Source organism: Fringilla coelebs (assembly GCF_963513975.1).
Source record: "Fringilla coelebs genome assembly, contig: SCAFFOLD_418, whole genome shotgun sequence".
NCBI classification, from domain to species: domain Eukaryota; kingdom Metazoa; phylum Chordata; class Aves; order Passeriformes; family Fringillidae; genus Fringilla; species Fringilla coelebs.
This window is the reverse complement of record NW_028167309.1, coordinates 10,955-30,562: the sequence shown is the minus strand read 5'-3', so window position 1 is coordinate 30,562 and position 19,608 is coordinate 10,955. Positions and strand designations below refer to the sequence as shown.

The 19,608-nt window shown below is 68.3% G+C and overlaps 2 protein-coding genes across 3 annotated transcripts; both read left to right on the top strand.

Annotated features, from left to right (window-relative positions):
* Positions 1-3,504: 3,504 nt before the first annotated feature.
* Positions 3,505-8,121, top strand: WHR1 (winged helix repair factor 1). 2 transcript variants are annotated; one of them, XM_084227535.1, is made up of 8 exons: positions 3,505-3,703; positions 3,906-4,051; positions 4,124-4,219; positions 4,674-4,810; positions 5,725-5,822; positions 6,218-6,264; positions 6,394-6,497; positions 7,813-8,121. In XM_084227535.1, exons 1-8 carry the CDS (start codon positions 3,610-3,612, stop codon positions 7,856-7,858), a joined length of 768 nt encoding a protein of 255 aa, XP_084083661.1. In that variant the 5' UTR covers positions 3,505-3,609; the 3' UTR covers positions 7,859-8,121. The 2 variants fall into 2 exon arrangements, with proteins under 2 accessions (XP_084083661.1, XP_084083660.1); XM_084227534.1 differs by lacking the exon at positions 6,218-6,264 and having other exon boundaries at positions 6,347-6,497.
* A 247-nt stretch (positions 8,122-8,368) lies between these two features.
* LOC311166050 (sialidase-1-like) lies at positions 8,369-19,208 on the top strand (the record flags this gene model as incomplete). The annotated part of the gene is made up of 6 exons (XM_084227532.1): positions 8,369-9,281; positions 10,659-10,865; positions 13,970-14,229; positions 15,301-15,483; positions 17,131-17,356; positions 18,988-19,208. The coding sequence occupies 6 exons, from the start codon at positions 8,369-8,371 to the stop codon at positions 19,206-19,208; spliced, it is 2,010 nt and encodes a 669-aa protein (XP_084083658.1).
* Between the last annotated feature and the right edge of the window lie 400 nt (positions 19,209-19,608).

Sequence of the window (19,608 nt, the reverse complement as noted above, 5' to 3'; positions counted from 1 at the left end):
CCCCCCAAGCCCCGTGTCCCTGCTGTCCCCAATGTCCCCATTGTCCCCAATCCCCCAATGTCCCCAATGTCCCCAATCCCCCAATGTCCCCAATGTCCCCAGTGGTCCCCATTGTCCCCATTGCCCCCAGTGTCCCCAATGTCCTCAATGTCCCCAATCCCCCCACTGTCCCCAATGTCTCCAATCTCCCCAATGTCCCAAATGTCCCCACTGTCCTCATTGTCCCCACTGTCCCCAGCTCCCCCCATCTCCCCCCACTGTCCCCAATGCCCCCCATCTCCCCCATGTCTGCAATCCCCCCAATGTCCCCAACATCTCCATTGTCCCAACCCCCCCAACCCCCACAATATCCCCACTGTCCCCCCAATGTCCCCAGTCCCCCCACTGTCCCCAATCTCCCCAATGTCCCAAATGTCCCCACTGTCCCAACCCCCCACTGTCCCGAATCCCCCCATTGTCCCCAATGTCCCCAAATGTCCCCAACCCCCCCAATGTCCCTGCTGTCCCCAATCCCCCCAGTGTCCCCACTATCCCCAACCCCCCAATGTCCCCACTGTCCCCACTGTCCCCATCTCCCCAATCCCCCCAATCCCCCCAGTGTCCCTATCCCCCCCCAATGTCCCCACTGTCCCCAATGTCCCCAACTCCCCAATGTCCCCAACCCCCCCACTATCCCCAACCCCCCATTTTCCTCATTGTCCCCAATGTCCCCAATGTCCCCAATCCCCCATCTCCCCCCAATGTCCCAAATGTCCCCAATGTCCCCAGTGTCCCCAATGCCCCCATCTCCCCCAACCCCCCCACTGTCCCCAATGCCCCCCATCTCCCCCATGTCTGCAACCCCCCCAATGTCCCCACTGTCCCCAATGTCCCCAACTCCCCCAATGTCCCCAACCCCCCCACTATCCCCAACCCCCCATTTTCCTCATTGTCCCCAATGTCCCCAATCCCCATCTCCCCCCAATGTCCCCAATCCCCCCATTGTCCCCAATGCCCCCCATCTCCCCCATGTCTGCAATCCCCCCAATGTCCCCACTGTCCCCCCAATGTCCCCAATCCCCCCAATGTCCCCACTGTCCCCAGCTCCCCCCAATGTCCCCACTGTCCCCCCAATGTCCCCAAGCCCCCCATTGTCCCCAGTGTCCCCAATCCCCCATCTCCCCCCAATCCCCCCAATGTCCCCACTGTCCCAAACCCCCCAATGTCCCCAACCCCCCCAATGTCCCCAATGTCCCCAATTTCCCCAATGTCCCCACTGTCCCCAGCTCCCCCCAATGTCCCCACTGTCCCCCCAATGTCCCCAAGCCCCCGTGTCCCCACTATCCCCAATCCCCCATCTCCCCCCAATGTCCCAAATGTCCCCAATGTCCTCAGTGTCCCCAATCCCCCCAATGTCCCCAACCCCCCCAATGTCCCCAGTGTCCCCAATCTCTCCAATGTCCCAAATGTCCCCAATGTCCTCATTGTCCCCACTGTCCCCAATCCCCCCAATGTCCCCAATGTCCCCCCAATGTCCCCAAGCCCCCCATTGTCCTCAATGTCCCCAATGTCCCCAATGTCCCCCCAACCCCCCCACTGTCCCAAACCCCCCAGTGTCCCCAATCTCCCCACTGTCCCCACTGTCCCCACTGTCCCCACTATCCCCATTGCCCCCAGTGTCCCCACTATCCCAAACCCCCCACTGTCCCCACTGTCCCCAATGTCCCCAATGTCCCCAATGTCCCCACTGTCCCCAACCCCCCACTGTCCCCCCAATGTCCCCAACCCCTTCACTGTCCCCAACCCCCCCAATGTCCCCACTATCCCCTCCATCCCCTCCATCCCCTCGGTCCCCTCCATCCCCGCAGCCCTTTGCGGAGATCGCGCGCCTGGCGCCGGTGCAGGAGGGCTCGGTGGTGCGGGCGATCCAGCGGCTGGAGGAGCTGCTGCGGGAGCTGCGCCAGGCCGCGCGCGCCGTGGGCGACCCCGCCATGGCCGCCAAGATGGAGGCGGCCGCCGCCATGATCAAGCGCGACATCGTCTTCGCCGCCAGCCTCTACACCCAATAAAGGGACAGGGGACACGGAGGGGGGACACACGATGGCTGCCCAGGCCCTCCCCTCCCGTGCCCCTGTGGTTCGGTCCAATCGGGCTTGGAATGGCGTGGTTCTGTCTGATCCCCCCCCCTTGCGATCGTATGGTTCAGTCCAATCCTCCCCAGAATTGCGTGGTTCAGTTCAATCCCCCCCCGCCTCAGAATTGTGTGGTTCTGTCTGATCCCCCCCTTGCGATCGTGTGGTTCAGTCCATTCCCCCCCCCTCAGAATTGCGTGGTTCTGTCCAATCCCCCCCCCAGAATTGCATGGTTCTGTCCAACCCACCCTACGCTCGTGTGGTTCAGTCCATTCCCCCCATTCCCCCAGAATTGCGTGGTTCAGTTCAATCCCCCCCCCCTCAGAATTGTGTGGTTCTGTCCGACCCCCCCGCGCTCGTGTGTTTCAGTCCAATCCCCCCAGAATTGCGTGGTTCAGTCCAATCCCTCCCCCTCAGAATTATGTGGTTCTGTCCGACCCCTCCTTGCACTCGTGTGGTTCAGTCCATTCCCCCCCTTCCCCCAGAATTGCATGGTTCTGTCCAACCCCCCTGTGATCGTGTGGTTCAGTCCAATCCCCCCCCCTCAGAATTATGTGGTTCTGTCCGACCCCCCCTGCGCTCGTGTGGTTCAGTCCATTCCCCCCCTTCCCCCAGAATTGCGTGGTTCTGTCCAATCCCCCCTGCGATCGTGTGGTTCAGTCCAATCCCCCCCCAGAATTTTGTGGTTCTGTCCGACCCCCCCCCGCTCGTATGGTTCAGTCCAATTCCCCCCCTTCCCTCAGAACTGCATGGTTCTGTCCAACCCCCCCTGCGCTCGTGTGGTTCAGTCCATTCCCCCCCTTCCCCCAGAATTGCATGGTTCTGTCCAACCCCCCTGTGATCGTGTGGTTCAGTCCAATCCCCCCCCCCTCAGAATTATGTGGTTCTGTCCGACCCCCCTGCGCGTGTGTGGTTCAGCCCAATCCCCCCCCACCCAGAATTTTGTGGTTCCGTCTGACCCCCCTGCACTCGTGTGGTTCGGTCCAACTCCTCACAGATTCATGTGGTACTGTCTGAATCCCCCCTTCCTCAGACTACTGTGGTTCTGTCCAACCCCCCCCCGCCCGTTTGGTTCTGTCCAACCCCCTCTCACTCCTCTGGTTCTGTCCAATCTCCCCCCACCCCCCCCATCTCACGTGGTTCAGTCCATTCACCACCTCCCTTCAACCCTTCCCCCCTTCTCTGTCTCATTGTGGTTCGTTCCAGCCCTACCCCCCCGTTTTCCAAGTGGTTCAATCCATTCATCCGATTGGTTAAACCCGGTTCCTCCCCCCCACCGGCTTACCGTGGTTCCTTCCATCCCCCCCCGTTTCCCACGTGGTTTGGCCTCAAACCCCCCCTCCTCCGCCTCCAAATGGTTCCACCCGCTGAGCCATCACCAAACTCTGACGTCATCGCGCTGCGCGCCGTCGCGCCTCAGTGACGCCATCACGCCGCGCCCAGCGCCACCGGTGCCGTTCCGGGGCCCGGAGCCCCCCGGAGCCCCCCGGAACCCCCCATGAGCCGCCGCCGCCGCTTCGGGGACACCGAGGGCGCCCTCGCGGCCAAGCGGCGCCGCCCGGAGCTACCGGGGGAGCCCCCGCGCCCCGACGGTACCGGGGGCACCGGGAGTACCGGGAGTACCGGGGGTGGCGGGGCCCGGTGCGGCGGGGGGCACTGAGGGGGGTTTGGGGGTGCCGGGTCGGTGTGGAGGAGTCCCCGACGGGATTTTGGAGGGTCCTGGTGTGGGTTTGGGGGGTCCCGGTGTGGTCCCGGTGGATTCCCGGTGGTCCCACGCCGCCGCCGCCCCCGCAGGCAGCCCCGCGGCCGTCGAGGCCGCTCTCGGTGCCGTGGCCGCGCTCTTCCCCCGCCGCCTCTTCGGGGACGCGCTGCCGCCGCTCGTGCTCCGCCACCAGCTCTACGACCTGGTGCGGGACCGGACCGCCGTGGACCGGCACCTGGTGAGCACCGGGACCCCCCCGCGACCCCCGGGAGCCCCGCCCGGGCCGCGCTGACCCCGCGCTCCCCCCCAGAACCGGCTCCGTGACGAGGGCCGGGTGCGGCTGCTGCACCTGGGGCTGGGCCCGGACACGCTGGGCGTGGTCAGCCTGGAGCTCTACCGGGAGAAGGTACCGGGAACCGGGGGGGGGAGGGGAGGGGGGGGGGGGCTGGGGAACCCCCCCCGGGACACCCCCGGGTCCCTCCTGTCCCCCCCTCCCCCCGGTGCTGGTGGGCGTGGCTGGGTCCCCCCCGGAGCCCTGACCCCCCAATGACCCCCCTGTGACCCCTGACCCCTTGGTGGCCCCCCTGTGACCCCTGAGCCCTCGGTGACCCCCCTGTGACCCCTGACCCCTCGGTGACCCCAGTGTCCCCCCTGCCCCCCCCCAACCAGGTGTTGGTGGGCGTGGCCTGACCCCTCTGTGACCCCTCGGTGACCCCCCGGGTCACCCCCCCCAATGACCCCCCCTGTGACCCCAATGACCCCTCTGTGACCCCTCAGTGACCCCAATGACCCCTGTGTGACCCATGACCCCTGTGTGACCCCAATGACCCCTCAGTGACCTCTCTGTGACCCCTCCCCAGGTGCTGGCGGGCGTGGCCGGCTCCCCCCGCGAGGGGCTCGTCCGGCGTTTCCTGGAGGCCGCGGTGGCCGCGAGCCCCGAGCTGGGCTACGAGAGGAGGGGGATGGGCCAGAGGGGCTTCGGGGACCAGGACATCACGTGAGGACGGACAGACGGACAGCCTGGGGACATGGGGACAGCCTGGGGATGGGCCAGAGGGGACCGGGACATCACGTGAGGATGGACAGACAGACAGACAGGGGGACAGAGGGGCTTCGGGGACCGGGACATCACGTGAGGACAGACAGACGGACAGGGGGACAGGGGGATGGGCCAGAGGGGCTTTGGGGACCGGGACATCACGTGAGGACGGACAGACGGACAGGGGGATGGGCCAGAGGGGCTTCGGGGACCGGGACATCACGTGAGGATGGACAGACGGACAGGGGGACAGACAGGGGGACAGAGGGGCTTTGGGAACCGGGACATCACGTGAGGACAGACAGACGGACAGACAGGGGGACAGGCTGGGGACACTGGGATGGGGTTGGGGGTCCCTGAGAGGGGCTGGGACTTCCCTGAGGTGAATTTGGGGATCCTGGGGGGTCCCTGGGGGGGTCCCTGGGGGTCTCCCCAGCCCCCCCTGTCCCCCCCCCAGGCAGTTGGTGGTGAATTGGGGGGGGTCTCTGGGGGTCTCCCCACCCCCCCTGTGTCCCCCCAGGCAGTTGGTGGTGAATTGGGGGGGGTCCCTGGGGGTCCCTGGGGGTCTCTGGGTGTCCCTGGGGGGTCCCTGGGGGTCCCCGGGGGTCCCCACCCCCCCTGTCCCCCCCCCAGGCAGTTGGTGGTGAATTGGGGGGGGTCTCTGGGGGTCTCCCCACCCCCCCTGTGTCCCCCCAGGCAGTTGGTGGTGAATTGGGGGGGGTCCCTGGGTGTCCCTGGGGGTCTCTGGGTGTCCCTGGGGGTCTCTGGGTGTCCCTGGGTGTCCCTGGGGGTCCCTGGGGGTCCCTGGGGGGGTCTCTGGGGGTCCCTGGGGGTCTCCCCGGGGGTCCCCACCCCCCCTGTCCCCCCCCCAGGCAGTTGGTGGCCGCCGGGCTCCTCACCGTGCGCGACGCCGGCAGTTGGTGGCTGGCGGTGCCGGGGGCCGGGCGCTTCGTGCGGGCGCTGCTGAGGGGTGAGTGACCCCTGAGTGACCCCTGAGTGACCCCTGGGTGACCCCTGAGTGACCCCTGGGTGACCCCTGACCCCTCAGTCACCCCACTGCCCCAAAGCCACAGGGCGCTGCTGAGGGGTGAGCGGCCCTCGTGACCCCCCCGTGACCCCCCTGTGACCCACGTGTGACCCCTGAGTGACCCCTGTGTGACCCCTGTGTGACCCCTGACCCCTGGGTGACCCCTGAGTGACCTCTGGGTGACCCCTGGGTGACCCCTGTGACCCCTGGGGGACCCCTCTGTGACCCCTGGGGGACCCCTGGGTGACCCCTGAGTGACCCCTGGGTGACCCCTGATCCCTGAGTGACCCCTGAGTGACCCCTGGCTGACCCCTGACCCCTCTGTGACCCCTGTCCAGGCCGTCGGGCAGTCCTCTCCCTGGTCCGGCGCTCCCGGCACCGCCAGGTTCCCCTCCGGGAGCTCTGAGTGACCCCTGGGTGACCCCTGTGACCCCTGGCTGACCCCTGACCCCTCTGTGACCCCCCAGGCCGTCGGGCAGTCCTCTCTCTGGTCCGGCGCTCCCGGCACCGCCAGGTTCCCCTCCGGGAGCTCCAGGGGCTCCGGGCCCCCCCCCCGGGCGCCGCTCTGGGGGTCCCGTTCCTGCTGCACGACCTGCTGGGGGAGGGGCGGCTGCAGCGGTGAGTGACCCCTGAGTGACCCCTGAGTGACCCTGAGTGACCAATGAGTGAGTCTGAGTGACCACTGAGTGACAACTGAGTGACCCTGAGTGACCACTGAGTGACCACAGTTACCCCTGACCCCTGAGTGACCACTGAGTGACCACAGTGACCAATGAGTGACCACTGAGTGACCAGTGAGTGACCCTGAGTGACCCCTGAGTGACTGCTGACTGACCACTGAGTGACCACTGAGTGACAACTGAGTGACCACAGTGACCAATGAGTGACCACAGTGACCCTGAGTGACCCTGAGTGACCCTGACTGACCACTGAGTGACCCTGAGTGACCACTGAGTGACCACAGTTACCCCTGACCCCTGAGTGACCACTGAGTGACCACAGTGACTCCTGAGTGACCCTGAGTGACCCTGAGTGACCCTGAGTGACCCTGAGTGACCACTGAGTGACTGCTGAGTGACCAATGAGTGACCCTGAGTGAACACTGAGTGACCCTGAGTGACCAATGAGTGACCACTGAGTGACCCTGAGTGACCCTGAGTGACCCTGAGTGACCCTGAGTGACTGCTGAGTGACCCTGAGTGACCGCTGAGTGACCACTGACCTCTGAGTGATCCTGAGTGACCACTGAATGACCCTGAGTGACCCCTGAGTGACCCTGAGTGACCAGTGAGTGACCCTGAGTGACCACTGAGTGACCCTGAGTGACCACTGAGTGACCAATGAGTGACCAGTGAGTGACCCTGAGTGACCACTGAGTGACCCTGAGTGACCAATGAGTGACCACAGTGACCAATGAGTGACCACTGAGTGACTGCTGAGTGACCACAGTGACCCCTGAGTGACCACTGAGTGACCACTGACCACTGAGTGACCACTGAGTGATTCTGAGTGACCCTGAGTGACCACTGAGTGACCAATGAGTGACCACTGAGTGACCCTGAGTGACCACTGAGTGACCCTGAGTGACCAATGAGTGACTACTGTGACCCTGAGTGACCCTGAGTGACCCCGAGTGACCAATGAGTGACCAATGAGTGACCACTGAGTGACCCTGAATGACCCTGAGTGACCACAGTGACCCCTGAGTGACCCCTGAGTGACCAATGAGTGACCACTGAGTGACCCTGAATGACCCTGAGTGACCACAGTGACCCCTGAGTGACCCCTGTCTGACCCCTGAGTGACCCTAAGTGACCTGAGTGACCCCTGGGTGACCCCTGAGTGACCCCTGTCTGACCCCTGAGTGACCCTAAGTGACCTGAGTGACCCCTGGGTGACCCCTGGGTGACCCCTGCCCTCTCTGACCCTGCAGTGTCCCCTCCCCCGCCGGCCCCCTGCTGCGATTGGCCGACTCCTGACCTCTGACCTCTGACCTCTGACCTCCGACCGGACCTTCCCGAGGAGTTTTTCCCCCCAAATTTTTGCACTTTGGTGTGGCCACATCTGACCACGCCCACTTGGGGCGGGGCTACGGCAGAGAAATTAAGCATTCCCTGCTTTAGCCCCGCCCCCTCAGCATTCAGCCCCGCCCCCCGCAGGCCGGGGATGTCCCCGCCCTCGGTGGGGGAGGGCGAAGCCGAGCGCAATAAAAACCAAAATCAATAAAATCCAAAATCAATAAAATCGCTCAATTCGCAAAAATTAAAATTTTTTCTTGCGCCTGCGGGCCCCACCCCTCTCGGACATCGCCGCTTTAAGGCCTCTCCTTTCCGCGTCGTCGCCGCTTTAAGAGCAAGCCCCGCCCTCTCCCGGCGCGCGGCGCTTCCGGTGTCTCTTAAAGGGGCCGCGATGGGCGCGGGGCGGGCGCCGCCGCCGCTCTTCCTCCTCCTCCTCTTCCTCCTCCTCCTCCTCGCCCTCGCCGCCGCGCGATGGGTGGCGACCCCCGAGACGGTACCGGGCCGGGACCCCGCGGGTCGGGACCCCCCATCATCCCCACCCCGGGAACGTCCCCGGGAACCGCTCGGGGGCTTCCGTTAGAGCGCCCCTCCCCCCACGGCGGAACGGGGACGGGAGCGGGAGAACCCCGGGGACCCCCCGGGGGCACCCAGGGACCCTCAGAGACCCCCGGGAACACCCAGGGACCCCTCAGAGACCCCCGGGGACCCTCAGAGACCCCCGGGACCCCCCAGGGACCCCTCAGAGACCCCCGGGGACCCTCAGAGACCCCCGGGACCCCCCAGGGACCCCTCAGAGACCCCCGGGAACACCCAGGGACCCCTCAGGGACACCCCGGGAACACCCAGGGACCCTCAGAGACCCCTCAGGGACCCCCGGGGACCCCCCAAGGATCCTCAGAGAACCCCGGGGACCCTCAGAGACCCCCGGGAACACCCAGGGACCCCTCAGAGACCCCCGGGAACACCCAGGGACCCTCAGAGACCCCTCAGGGACCCCCGGGAACACCCAAGGACACCCAGAGACCCCACAAGGACCCTCAAAACCCTCAGGGACCCCCAGAGACCCCCCAGGGCCCCTCAGGGACCCCTCAGAGACCCCCGGGAACACTCAGGGAACCCTCAGGGACCCCCGGGAGCAGCCAGAGATCCCCAGAGACCCCCGGAGACCCCTCAAGGGCCCCTCAGAGACCCCCAGGAACACCCAAGGACACCCAGAGACCCCTCAGGGACCCCCCGGGACCCCCAGAAATCCCCCCCGACACCCTCAGGGACCCCTCAGAGACCCCCGGGAACACCCAGAGACCCCTCAGGGACCCCTCAGGGACCCCTCAGGGACCCCTGGGAGCAGCCAGAGATCCCCAGAGACCCCCGAGACCCCCTCAAGGCCCCTCAGAGACCCCCGAGAACACCCAAGGACACCCAGAGACCCCTCAGGGACCCTCAGAGACCCCCGGGAACACCCAGGGACCCTCAGAGACCCCCGGAGACCCCTCAAGGCCCCTCAGAGACCCCCCCCAGGAACCCTCAGGGACCTCTCAGGGACCCCCGGGAACACCCAAGGACCCCCAGAGACCCCTCAGGGACCCTCACAACCCTCAGGGACCCCCAGAGACCCCCCAGGGCCCCTCAGGGACCTCTCAGAGACCCCCGGGAGCAGCCAGAGACCCCCGGAGACCCCCGGAGACCCCTCAAGGCCCCTCAGAGACCCCCGGGAACACCCAAGGACACCCAGAGACCCCTCAGGGACCCCCCGGGACCCCCAGAGACCCCCCCCCGACACCCTCAGGGAGCCCTCAGAGACCCCCGGGAACACCCAGAGACCCCTCAGGGACCCCTCAGGGACCCCCGGGAGCAGCCAGAGATCCCCAGAGACCCCCAGAGACCCCCCAGGGCCCCTCAGGGACCCTTCAGGGACCCCCGGGAACACCCAGGGACCCCTCAGGGACCCCCGGGAACACCCAGGGACCCTCAGGGACCCCTCAGGGACCCCCAGGAACACCCAAGGACCCCCAGAGACCCCTCAGAGACCCTCAAAACCCTCAGGGACCCCCAGAGACCCCCCAGGGCCCCTCAGGGACCCCTCAGAGACCCCCGGGAACACCCAGGGAACCCTCAGGGACCTCTCAGGGACCCCCGGGGACACCCAAGGACCCCCAGAGACCCCTCAGGGACCCCCGGGGACCCTCAGGGACCCCTCAGGGACCCCCCGGGACCCCCAGAAATCCCCCCCGACACCCTCAGAGAGCCCTCAGAGACCCCCGGGACCCCACAGCCCCCCCCCCCACTCCCCATCACTGCCCCCCCAATGCCCCTCCCCCACCCCCGGGACCCCTCCCCAATCCCCCCCTGACCGTTCCCTCTTCTCCCCCCGGGCCCCCTCCCCAATCCCTCCTGACCCCCGGGACCCCTCCCCAATTCCCCCCCCCCCAAACTGACCCCTCCCACCCCGGGACCCCTCCCCAATCCCCCCCCCAAACTGACCCCTCCCCACCCCCGGGCCCCCTCCCCCACCCCCCCTGACCGTTCCCCCTCTCACCCCCCGACCCCCGGGACCCCTCCCCAATTCCGCCCTCCCCCACCCCGGGACCCCTCCCCACCCCCGGGACCCCTCCCCAATTCCGCCCTCCCCAAACTGACCCCTCCCCCACCCCCGGGACCCCTCCCCACCCCAGGGCCCCCTCCCCCACCCCCCCTGACCCCTGTCCCCGCCCCCTCCCCAGGTGCGCCCGCGGCTGGTGCGGGAGCAGGTGCTGTGGGTGAGCGGGGGGGCGCGGGCGGGGGTCCCCCCTCCGCCCGGGGGGGGGGTCTCCGCCGTTCCCCCCGGCCCGGGGGGGGGTGCACACCTTCCGGGTGCCGCTGCTGGCCGCCCCCCCCGGGGGGGCCCTGCTGGCCTGCGCCGAGGGTCGCAAGCGCTCGGCCGCCGACGTGGGCGCCAAAATCATCGCGTGCCGCCGCTCGGCCGACAGAGGTGGGGGAGGGGAGGAGTGGGGGAGGGGGAGGGGGTGGGGGAGGGGAGAGGGGGGAGCCCGGGGGTGGGGGCTGGGAGGGTCCCTGTAGGGATTAGAGGGGTCTTGGGTGGGTGGGGAGGGGTCTAGGGGGGTCACTGGTGGGTGGGGAGGGGTCTGGGGTAGGGTCTAGAGGGTTCTAGGTGGGTGGGGAGGGGGCTGGGGAGGGGCTGGGGGGGTCCTGGGTGGGTGGGGAGGGGTCTGGGGAGGGGCTGGGGGGTTCTAGGTGGGTGGGGAGGGGTCTGGGGAGGGGCTGGGGGGTCCTGGGTGGGTGGGGAGGGGGGACTGGGGGGGTCTGGGTGGTCCTGGGTGGGTGGGGAGGGGCTGGGGGTGGGGGGTGGGGGAGGGGAGAGGGGGGAGCCCGGGGGGGGGGGGCTGGGAGGGTCCCTGTAGGGATTAGAGGGGGCCTGGGTGGGTGGGGAGGGGTCTGGGGGGGTCACTGGTGGGTGGGGAGGGGTCTGGGGTAGGGTCTAGAGGGTTCTAGGTGGGTGGGGAGGGGGCTGGGGGAGGGGCTGGGGGGGTCCTGGGTGGGTGGGGAGGGGTCTGGGGGAGGGTCTGGGGGGTTCTAGGTGGGTGGGGAGGGGGCTGGGGAGGGGTCTAGGGGGATCCTGGGTGGGTGCAGAGGGGTCTGGGGGGTCCCGGGGGGGGTCCTGGGGTGTCCTGTGTGGGCCTGGGGAGGTCTGGGGAAGGGTCTGGGGGGTTCTGGGTGGGTGGGGAGGGGGGACTGGGGGGGTCTGGGGGAGGGTCTGGGGGGTCTTTGGGGTGGGTCTGGGGGGTCCTGGGTGGGTGGGGAGGGGTCTGGGAGGTCTCAGGATGGGTGGGGAGGGGTCTGGGGGGTGGGGGGGGGTCTAGGGGGGAGCCCGGGGGTGGGGGGCTGGGAGGGTCCCTGTAGGGATTAGGGGGGGCCTGGGTGGGTGGGGAGGGGTCTGGGGGGTCACGGGTGGTCTCAGGATGGGTGGGGAGGGGTCTGGGGGGTCCTGGGTGGGTGGGGAGGGGGCTGGGGGGGTCTCAGGATGGGTGGGGAGGGGTCTGGGGGGGTCACTGGTGGTCTCAGGATGGGTGGGGAGGGGTCTGGGGGGTGCTGGGTGGGTGGGGAGGGGTCTGGGGGGCTCACTGGTGGGTGGGGAGGGGTCTGGGGAGGGGCTGGGGGGTTCTAGGTGGGTGGGGAGGGGGCTGGGGAGGGGTCTAGGGGGATCCTGGGTGGGTGCAGAGGGGTCTGGGGGGTCCCGGGGGGGGTCCTGGGGTGTCCTGTGTGGGCCTGGGGAGGTCTGGGGAAGGGTCTGGGGGGTTCTGGGTGGGTGGGGAGGGGGGACTGGGGGGGTCTGGGGGAGGGTCTGGGGGGTCTTTGGGGTGGGTCTGGGGGGTCCTGGGTGGGTGGGGAGGGGTCTGGGAGGTCTCAGGATGGGTGGGGAGGGGTCTGGGGGGTGGGGGGGGGTCTAGGGGGAGTCCGGGGGTGGGGGCTGGGAGGGTCCCTGTAGGGATTAGGGGGGCCTGGGTGGGTGGGGAGGGGGCTGGGGAGGGGCTGGGGGGTTTCTAGGTGGGTGGGGAGGGGGCTGGGGGGGGGTGTGGGGGGTCCTGGGTGGGTGGGAATGGGTCTGGGGGAGGGTCTGGGGGGGTCAGGGGTGTCCTGTGTGGGTCTGGGGGGGTCCTGGGTGGGTGGGGAGGGGTCTGGGGGGTTCTAGGTGGATGGGGAGGGGTCTGGGCGAGGATCTGGGGGGTCTCAGGTGGTCTCAGGATGGGTGGGGAGGAGCTGAGGGGGTCCCTGGTGGGTCTGGGGGGTTCTAGGTGGGTGGGGAGGGGTCTAGGGGGGTCCTGGTTGGTTGGGGAGGGGGCTAGGGAAGGGCTGGGGGGGTCCTGGGTGGGTGGGGAGGGGGCGTCTGGGGGGGTCTGGGGGGTCCTGGGTGGATGGGGAGGGGGCTGGGGAGGGGCTGGGGGGGTACTGGGTGGGTGGGGAGGGGTCTGGGGGGGTCACTGGTGGTCTCAGGATGGGTGGGGAGGGGTCTGGGGGGTCCTGGGTGGGTGGGGAGGGGGCTGGGGAGGGGCTGGGGGGGTCCTGGGTGGGTGGGGAGGGGTCTAGGGGGGTCCTGGGTGGGTGGGGAGGGGTCTAGGGGGGTCCTGGGTGGGTGGGGAGGGGGCTGGGGAGGGGCTGGGGGGGTCCTGGGTGGGTGGGGAGGGGTCTGGGGGGTCCTGGGTGGGTGGGGAGGGGTCTGGGGGGGGATGTGGGGGGTCCTGGGTGCGTGGGAATGGGTCTGGGGGAGGGTCTGGGGGGGTCCTGGGGGGTCCTGTGTGGGTCTGGGGGGGTCCTGGGTGGGTGGGGAGGGGTCTGGGGGGGGTCCTGGGGGGTCCTGGGTGGGTGGGGAGGGGTCTGGGGGTCTCTAGGAGGGGTCAGGGGTGTCCTGTGTGGGTCTGGGGGGGTCCTGGGTGGGTGGGGAGGGGTCTGGGGGGTTCTAGGTGGGTGGGGAGGGGTCCAGGGGGGGTTCTGGAGGGTCTCGGGTGGTCTCAGGATGGGTGGGGAGGGGTCTGAGGGAGGGGCTGGAGGGTCTGGGGGGTTCTAGGTGGGTGGGGAGGGGGCTGGGGGGGTCCTGGGTGGGTGGGGAGGGGTCTGAGGGTCTCTAGGAGGGGTCAGGGGTGTCCTGGGTGGGTCTGCGGGGTCCTGGCTGGGTGGGGAGGGGTCTGTGAACTCCTCGTGGAGCCCCTGGGGGGTTTTGGGGGGTGGTCCCGAGTGTGCCCCACCCCCAACCACACCTATCCCCCCCTCCCCCCGCAGGTGCCACCTGGGGTCCCACGCAGGTGGCTGGGGGGGGGGGGGATGGGCTGAGGGGTCCTCGTGGAGCCCTTGGGGGGTCTTGGTGGGGGTCGCGGGGTGGTCCCGAGTGTGGTACCCCCCCAAACCCACCTGTCCCCCCCTCCCCCCGCAGGTGCCACCTGGGGTCCCACGCAGGTGGTGGCCGATGACGGCTGGGGGGGGGATGGGCTGAGGGGTCCTCGTGGAGCCCCTAGGGGGTTTTGGGGGGTGGTCCCGAGTGTGGTACCCCCCCAAACCCACCTGTTCCCCCCTCCCCCGCAGGTGCCACCTGGGGTCCCACGCAGGTGGTGGCCGATGATGGCTGGGGGGGGGATGGGCTGAGCCTGGGGGCGCTGGCGGTGGCGGGGGGGGAGGTGCTGCTGCTCTTCGCCCGCTGCGCCCATCCCCCCCAGGCCTGCGGCCCCCCCAGCACCCTCCTGCTGCGCTCCCCCGACGGGGGGCGCTCCTGGGGACCCCCCCAGAACCTCTCCCACGTCGTGGGGGGGGAGGTGTTCGCCCCCGGGCCCGGCTCGGGCATCCAGGTGAGGGGGCTGGGGGGGGCTGGGGGGTGTTTGGGGGGGGTCTAGAGGGGAATTTGGGGGGGTCTGAAGGGGTCTGGGGGGTATTTGGGGGGGTCTGAAGGGGTCTGGGGGGTGTTTGGGGGGGGTCTGAAGGGGTCTGGGGGGTGTTTGGGGGGGTCTGAAGGGGTCTGGGGGGTGTTTGGGGGGGGTCTGAAGGGGTCTGGGGGGTGTTTGGGGGGTCTGGGGGGTATTTGGGGGGGTCTGGAGGGGGCTGGAGGGTATTTGGAGGGGTCTGGGGGGTGTTTGGGGGGGGCTGGAGGGTATTTGGGGGGGTCTGGAGGGGAATTTGGGGGGTTTAGGAGGAATCAGGAGGGGTCTGGGGGGGTTTGAAGGGGTCTGGGGGGTGTTTGGGAGGTCTAGAGGGGAATTGGGGGGGGTCTGGGGGTATTTACGGGGGGCTGGGGGGGTCTGGGGGGTATTTGGGGGGTTGGGAGGGGAATTTGGGGGGGTCTGGGGCGTATTGGAGGGGTCTGGGGGGTATTTGGGAGGTCTGGAGGGGAATTTGGGGGGGTCTGGAAGGGAATTTGGGGGGGTCTGGGGGGTATTTGGGGGATATGGAGGGGGCTGGGGGGTATTCAGGGGGGGTCTAGAAAGGCAAGGGGGGTATTTGGAGGGGTCTGGGGGGTATTTGGGGGGGGTCTGGGGGGTATTTTGGGGGATCTGGGGGTGGCTGGGTGGGAATTGGGGGGGTCTGGGGGGTATTTGGGGGATTTGGGAGGAATCTGGAGGGGTCTGGGGAGGTCTCTGAGTGCCCTGCAAGGCTCTGGGATACTCTTGGGGGTCCCTGGGTGTCCCTGGGGTCTCTGGGTGTTTTTTGGGGGTCCCTGGGGGTCTCTCACCCCATTTTTGCCCCCCCAGAAGCAGCTGCCCCCCTTCCCGGGCCGGCTGGTGTTTTGTGGGCACGGCACCCTGGAGCGGGACGGGGTCCCTGGGTGTTTTTGGGGGTCCCTGGGTGTTTTTGGGGGTCTCTGGTGTTTTTGGGGGTCTCTGGGTGGTTTTGGGGGGTCTCTCACCCCATTTCCCCCTCCCCAGAAGCAGCTGCCCCCGTTCCCAGGCCGGCTGGTGTTCTGTGGGCACGGCACCCTGGAGCGGGACGGGGTCTCGCTGCTGCTCAGCGATGACAGGGGGCACAGCTGGCACCGGGGGGGGGTCCTGCCCGCCATCCCCTTCGGGGCCCCCCGGCGCCCCCACGACTTCACCCCCGACGAGTGCCAGGTGGGGCTGGGGGCGATTCTGGGGGGGTTTGGGGTCTGGGGGGGCTCCCCTGGGGGGGTTTGGGGTCTGGGGGGGCTCCCCTGGGGGGGTTTGGGGCTCTCTGGGGGGGTTTGGGGTCTGGGTGGGCTCCCCTGGGGGGGTTTGGGGCTCTCTGGGGGGGGGGTTGGGGTCTGGGTGGGCTCCCTGGGGGGTTTTGGGGCTCCTCAGGGGAGTTTTGGTGTCAGGGGGATTTGGGTGTTTGGGGTCTGGGGGGGCTCTCTTGGGGGGTTTGGGGTCAGGGGGATTTGAGGGTTTGGGGTCTGGGGGGGCTCTCCTGGGGGGGTTTTGGGGTTGGGGGTTTGGGGCCGGGGGGATTTGAGGGTTTGGGGTCTGGGGGGGCTCCCCTGGGGGGGTTTGGGGTCTGGGGGGGCTCTCCCTGGGGGGGTTTGGGGTCGGGGGTTTGGGGCCGGGGGGATTTGGAGGTTTGGGGTCTGGGGGGGCTGTCCTGGGGGGTTTGGGGTCAGGGGGGTTTGGGGCTGGGGGATTTTGGGGCTCCATGGTGCTGCCCCCTCCCCATTCCTGCCCCAGGGAGGTTTGGGGACCAGGGTGGATTTGGGGTTGGGGGTGTTTTGGCTCTCTGTGGTGCTGCCCCCTCCCCACTCCTACCCCAGGGGATTTTGGTTTGGGGGATTTTGGCTCTCCCCAGTGCCGCCCCCTCCCCATTCGTGTCCTGGGGTGGGTTTGGCTCAGGTGATTTTGGCTCTCCCTGGTACCGCCCCCTCCCCATTCGTGTCCTGGGGTGGGTTTGGCTAAGGTGATTTTGGCTCTCCCCGGTGCCGCCCCCTCCCCACTCCTGCTCCGGGGGATTTTGGGCTGGGGGATTTTGGCTCTCCCCGGTGCCTCCCCCTCCCCACTCCTGCCCCAGGGTGGGGTTGGGGATGTTTGGAGCTCCCTGGAACCAGGGTGGATTTGGGGTTTGGGGGATTTTGGCTCTCTGTGGTACCACCCCCTCCCCATTCCTGCCCCGGGGGGGTTTGGGGACCAGGGTGGATTTGGGGTTTGGGGGGTTTTGGGTCTCTGTGGAGCCGCCCCCTCCCCACTCCTACCCCAGGGTGGGTTTTGGATTTGGGGCATTTTGGCTCTCCCCGGTGCTGCCCCCTCCCCATTCCTGTCCCAGGAGGGTTTTGGAGACCAGGATGGGTTTGACCCCAGGGGATTTGGGGTCTTCCTGGTGCCGCCCCTTTCCCATTCCTGCCCTAGAGTGGGTTTGGGGACCAGGGTGGATTTGGGGTTGGGAGTGTTTTGGCTCTCCCCGTTGCCACCCCCTCCCCACTCCTGTCCCAGGAGGGTTTGGGGGACCAGGGTGGGTTTGACCCCAGAGGATTTTGGGTCTCCCCAGTGCCACCCTCTCCCCATTCCTGCCCCGGGGTGGGTTTGGGGGATTTTGGGTCTCCCTGGTACCACCCCCTCCCCATTCCTGCCCCGGGGAGGTTTGGGGACCAGAATGGATTTGGGGTTGGGGGGTTTTGGCTCTCCCCGGTGCCGCCCCCTCCCCACTCCTACCCCAGGGGATTTTGGTTTGGGGGATTTTGGCTCTCCCCGGTGCCTCCCCCTCCCCATTCCCGTACCAGGGAGGTTTGGGGGTCTCATCTCTGCCATCCCCCCCAGCCCTACGAGCTGCCCGACGGCTCCATCGCCGTCAGCATCCGCAACCAGGGCTCGTACCGCTGCCGCTGCCGCATGCGCGCCCGCAGCTGGGACGGCGGCGAGTCCCTGTCCCCCGCCAGCGTCACCCTGGAGCCGCAGCTGCCCGACCCCGCCGTGGCCGCCGGCGCCCTGGCGCTGCCCCAGCACGGGCTGGTGCTGTTCAGCAACCCGGCCCACGAGACCGAGCGTGAGGACACTGGGGACACTGGGGACATTGGGGGGATTGGGGACATTGGGGGGATTGGGGGATTGGGGACAGTGGGGACACTGGGGGATTGGGGACATTGGGGACAGTGGGGACATTGGGGACACTGGGGGGATTGGGGACATTGGGGACATTGGGGACAGTGGGGACATTGGGGACATTGGGGACATTGGGGACATTGGGGACATTGGGGACACGGGGCCCTGGCGCTGCCCCAGCACGGGCTGGTGCTGTTCAGCAACCCGGCCCACGAGACCGAGCGTGAGGAGATTGGGGACAGTGGGGGGATTGGGGACAGTGGGGACAGTGGGGACACTGGGGACATTGGGGACACGGCGCCCTGGCGCTGCCCCAGCACGGGCTGGTGCTGTTCAGCAATCCGGCCCACGAGACCGAGCGTGAGGAGATTGGGGACAGTGGGGGGATTGGGGACAGTGGGGACATTGGGGAGGTTGGGGACATTGGGGACACGGCGCCCTGGCGCTGCCCCAGCACGGGCTGGTGCTGTTCAGCAACCCGGCCCACGAGACCGATCGTGAGGAGATTGGGGGGATTGGGGACAGTGGGGACAGTGGGGACACTGGGGACATTGGGGACATTGGGGACATTGGGGACACTGGGGGGATTGGGGACAGTGGGGGGATTGGGGACATTGAGGGGACATTGGGGACACTGGGGACATTGGGGACATTGGGGACATTGGGGACACTGGGGACACTGGGGACATTGGGGGGATTGGGGACATTGGGGACAGTGGGGACAGTGGGGACATTGGGGACACGGGGCCCTGGCGCTGCCCCAGCACGGGCTGGTGCTGTTCAGCAACCCGGCCCACGAGACCGAGCGTGAGGACACTGGGGACATTAGGGACAGTGGGGGGATTGGGGACATTGGGGACAGTGGGGACAGTGGGGGGATTGGGGACATTGGGGACAGTGGGGACAGTGGGGACACGGGGCCCTGGCGCTGCCCCAGCACGGGCTGGTGCTGTTCAGCAACCCGGCCCACGAGACCGAGCGTGAGGAGACTGGGGACAGTGGGGACAGTGGGGACATTGGGGACATGGGGACATTGGGAACAGTGGGGACATTGGGGGGATTGGGGACATTGGGGACATTGGGGACATTGGGGACAGTGGGGACATTGGGGACATTGAGGAGATTGGGGACAGTGGGGACATTGGGGACAGTGGGGACATTGGGGACAGTGGGGACATTGGGGACACTGGGGACAGTGGGGGGATTGGGGACACTGGGGACAGTGGGGACATTTAGGGACAGGTCCTGGGCTTGTCACCAGTGCCTTGGGGACACCTGGGGACATCCGGGGGACATGGGGGACAAACAGGGGACATTGGGGACATTGGGGGGACAGTGGGGACACTGGGGGGATTGGGGACATTTGGGGGGTTGGGGACAGTGGGGACACTGGGGGGACAGTGGGGGGGGACACCAGGGAGGGGACATGAGGGACACAGTGGGGACATGGGGGCAGATCTGGGGGGGTCCCCAGGTCCCGCTTTGGGGGGGTGAAGGAGGCGACAAGGGGCGTGGCTTTTGGTGGAGGGGCGTGGTCTCTATGTGGGCGTGACCCAGACCGGGCCCCGCCCTCAGGCGTGAACCTGACGCTGCGCTGGAGCTTCGACAACGGCACCACGTGGTGGGGGCGGGGCCTGCGCCTGTGGGAGGGGCCCAGCGGGTACTCAACGATGGCGGCCCCGCCTCCCGAAGAGGAGGGCCCCGCCCCCTTGGTGTACCTCATCTACGAGAAGGGGCGGAGCATCTCCACCGAGACCGTCTCATTGGCCACCATCAGCCTGTCGGGCGACGTCTGACCCCGCCCCTCAGGCGCGCAATAAAGCGATTGGTTCAGAGCCGCGCTGCGTCATCTCTTGGGGGCGTGGCCGGGCGGTGGCGGGAACCGTCGCCATAGCGACGCGGGGTGGGGCGGGGCTTCTGTCGGGGGGCTTTCGCTTGGCGCGCGGCCTCTCTGAGGACCCTGCAGCGGGGCTGTCCGCGGCGCTGCCTGAGCGGAGGTTTGCACGCGGCGGGGCCGGTGCGGGGCAAAGCGGGAGGCGAGGCGGGGGCGCGGCGGAGGGGGCAGGGGGCGGCGGGAGCCCCGGGGAGCGGCGGGAGCACCGGGGGGAGCGGCGGCGGGGCCGGGCCGGGCGCTCAGGCGATCGCCGCGGGCAGCCCCGGTCCAGGCGGGGGGCGAGGCCCTCGGTGCGCGCGCGG

Bases quoted from the DNA above. Each gene is read 5' to 3' on its own strand.
- WHR1 (XM_084227534.1), top strand. From the start codon at position 3,610: ATGAGCCGCCGCCGCCGCTTCGGGGACACCGAGGGCGCCCTCGCGGCC. The intron at 4,811-5,724 runs GTGAGGACGGAC...TCCCCCCCCCAG, and splicing joins TTCGGGGACCAGGACATCAC to GCAGTTGGTGGCCGCCGGGC. The intron at 6,498-7,812 runs GTGAGTGACCCC...CTGACCCTGCAG, and splicing joins GGGGAGGGGCGGCTGCAGCG to TGTCCCCTCCCCCGCCGGCC.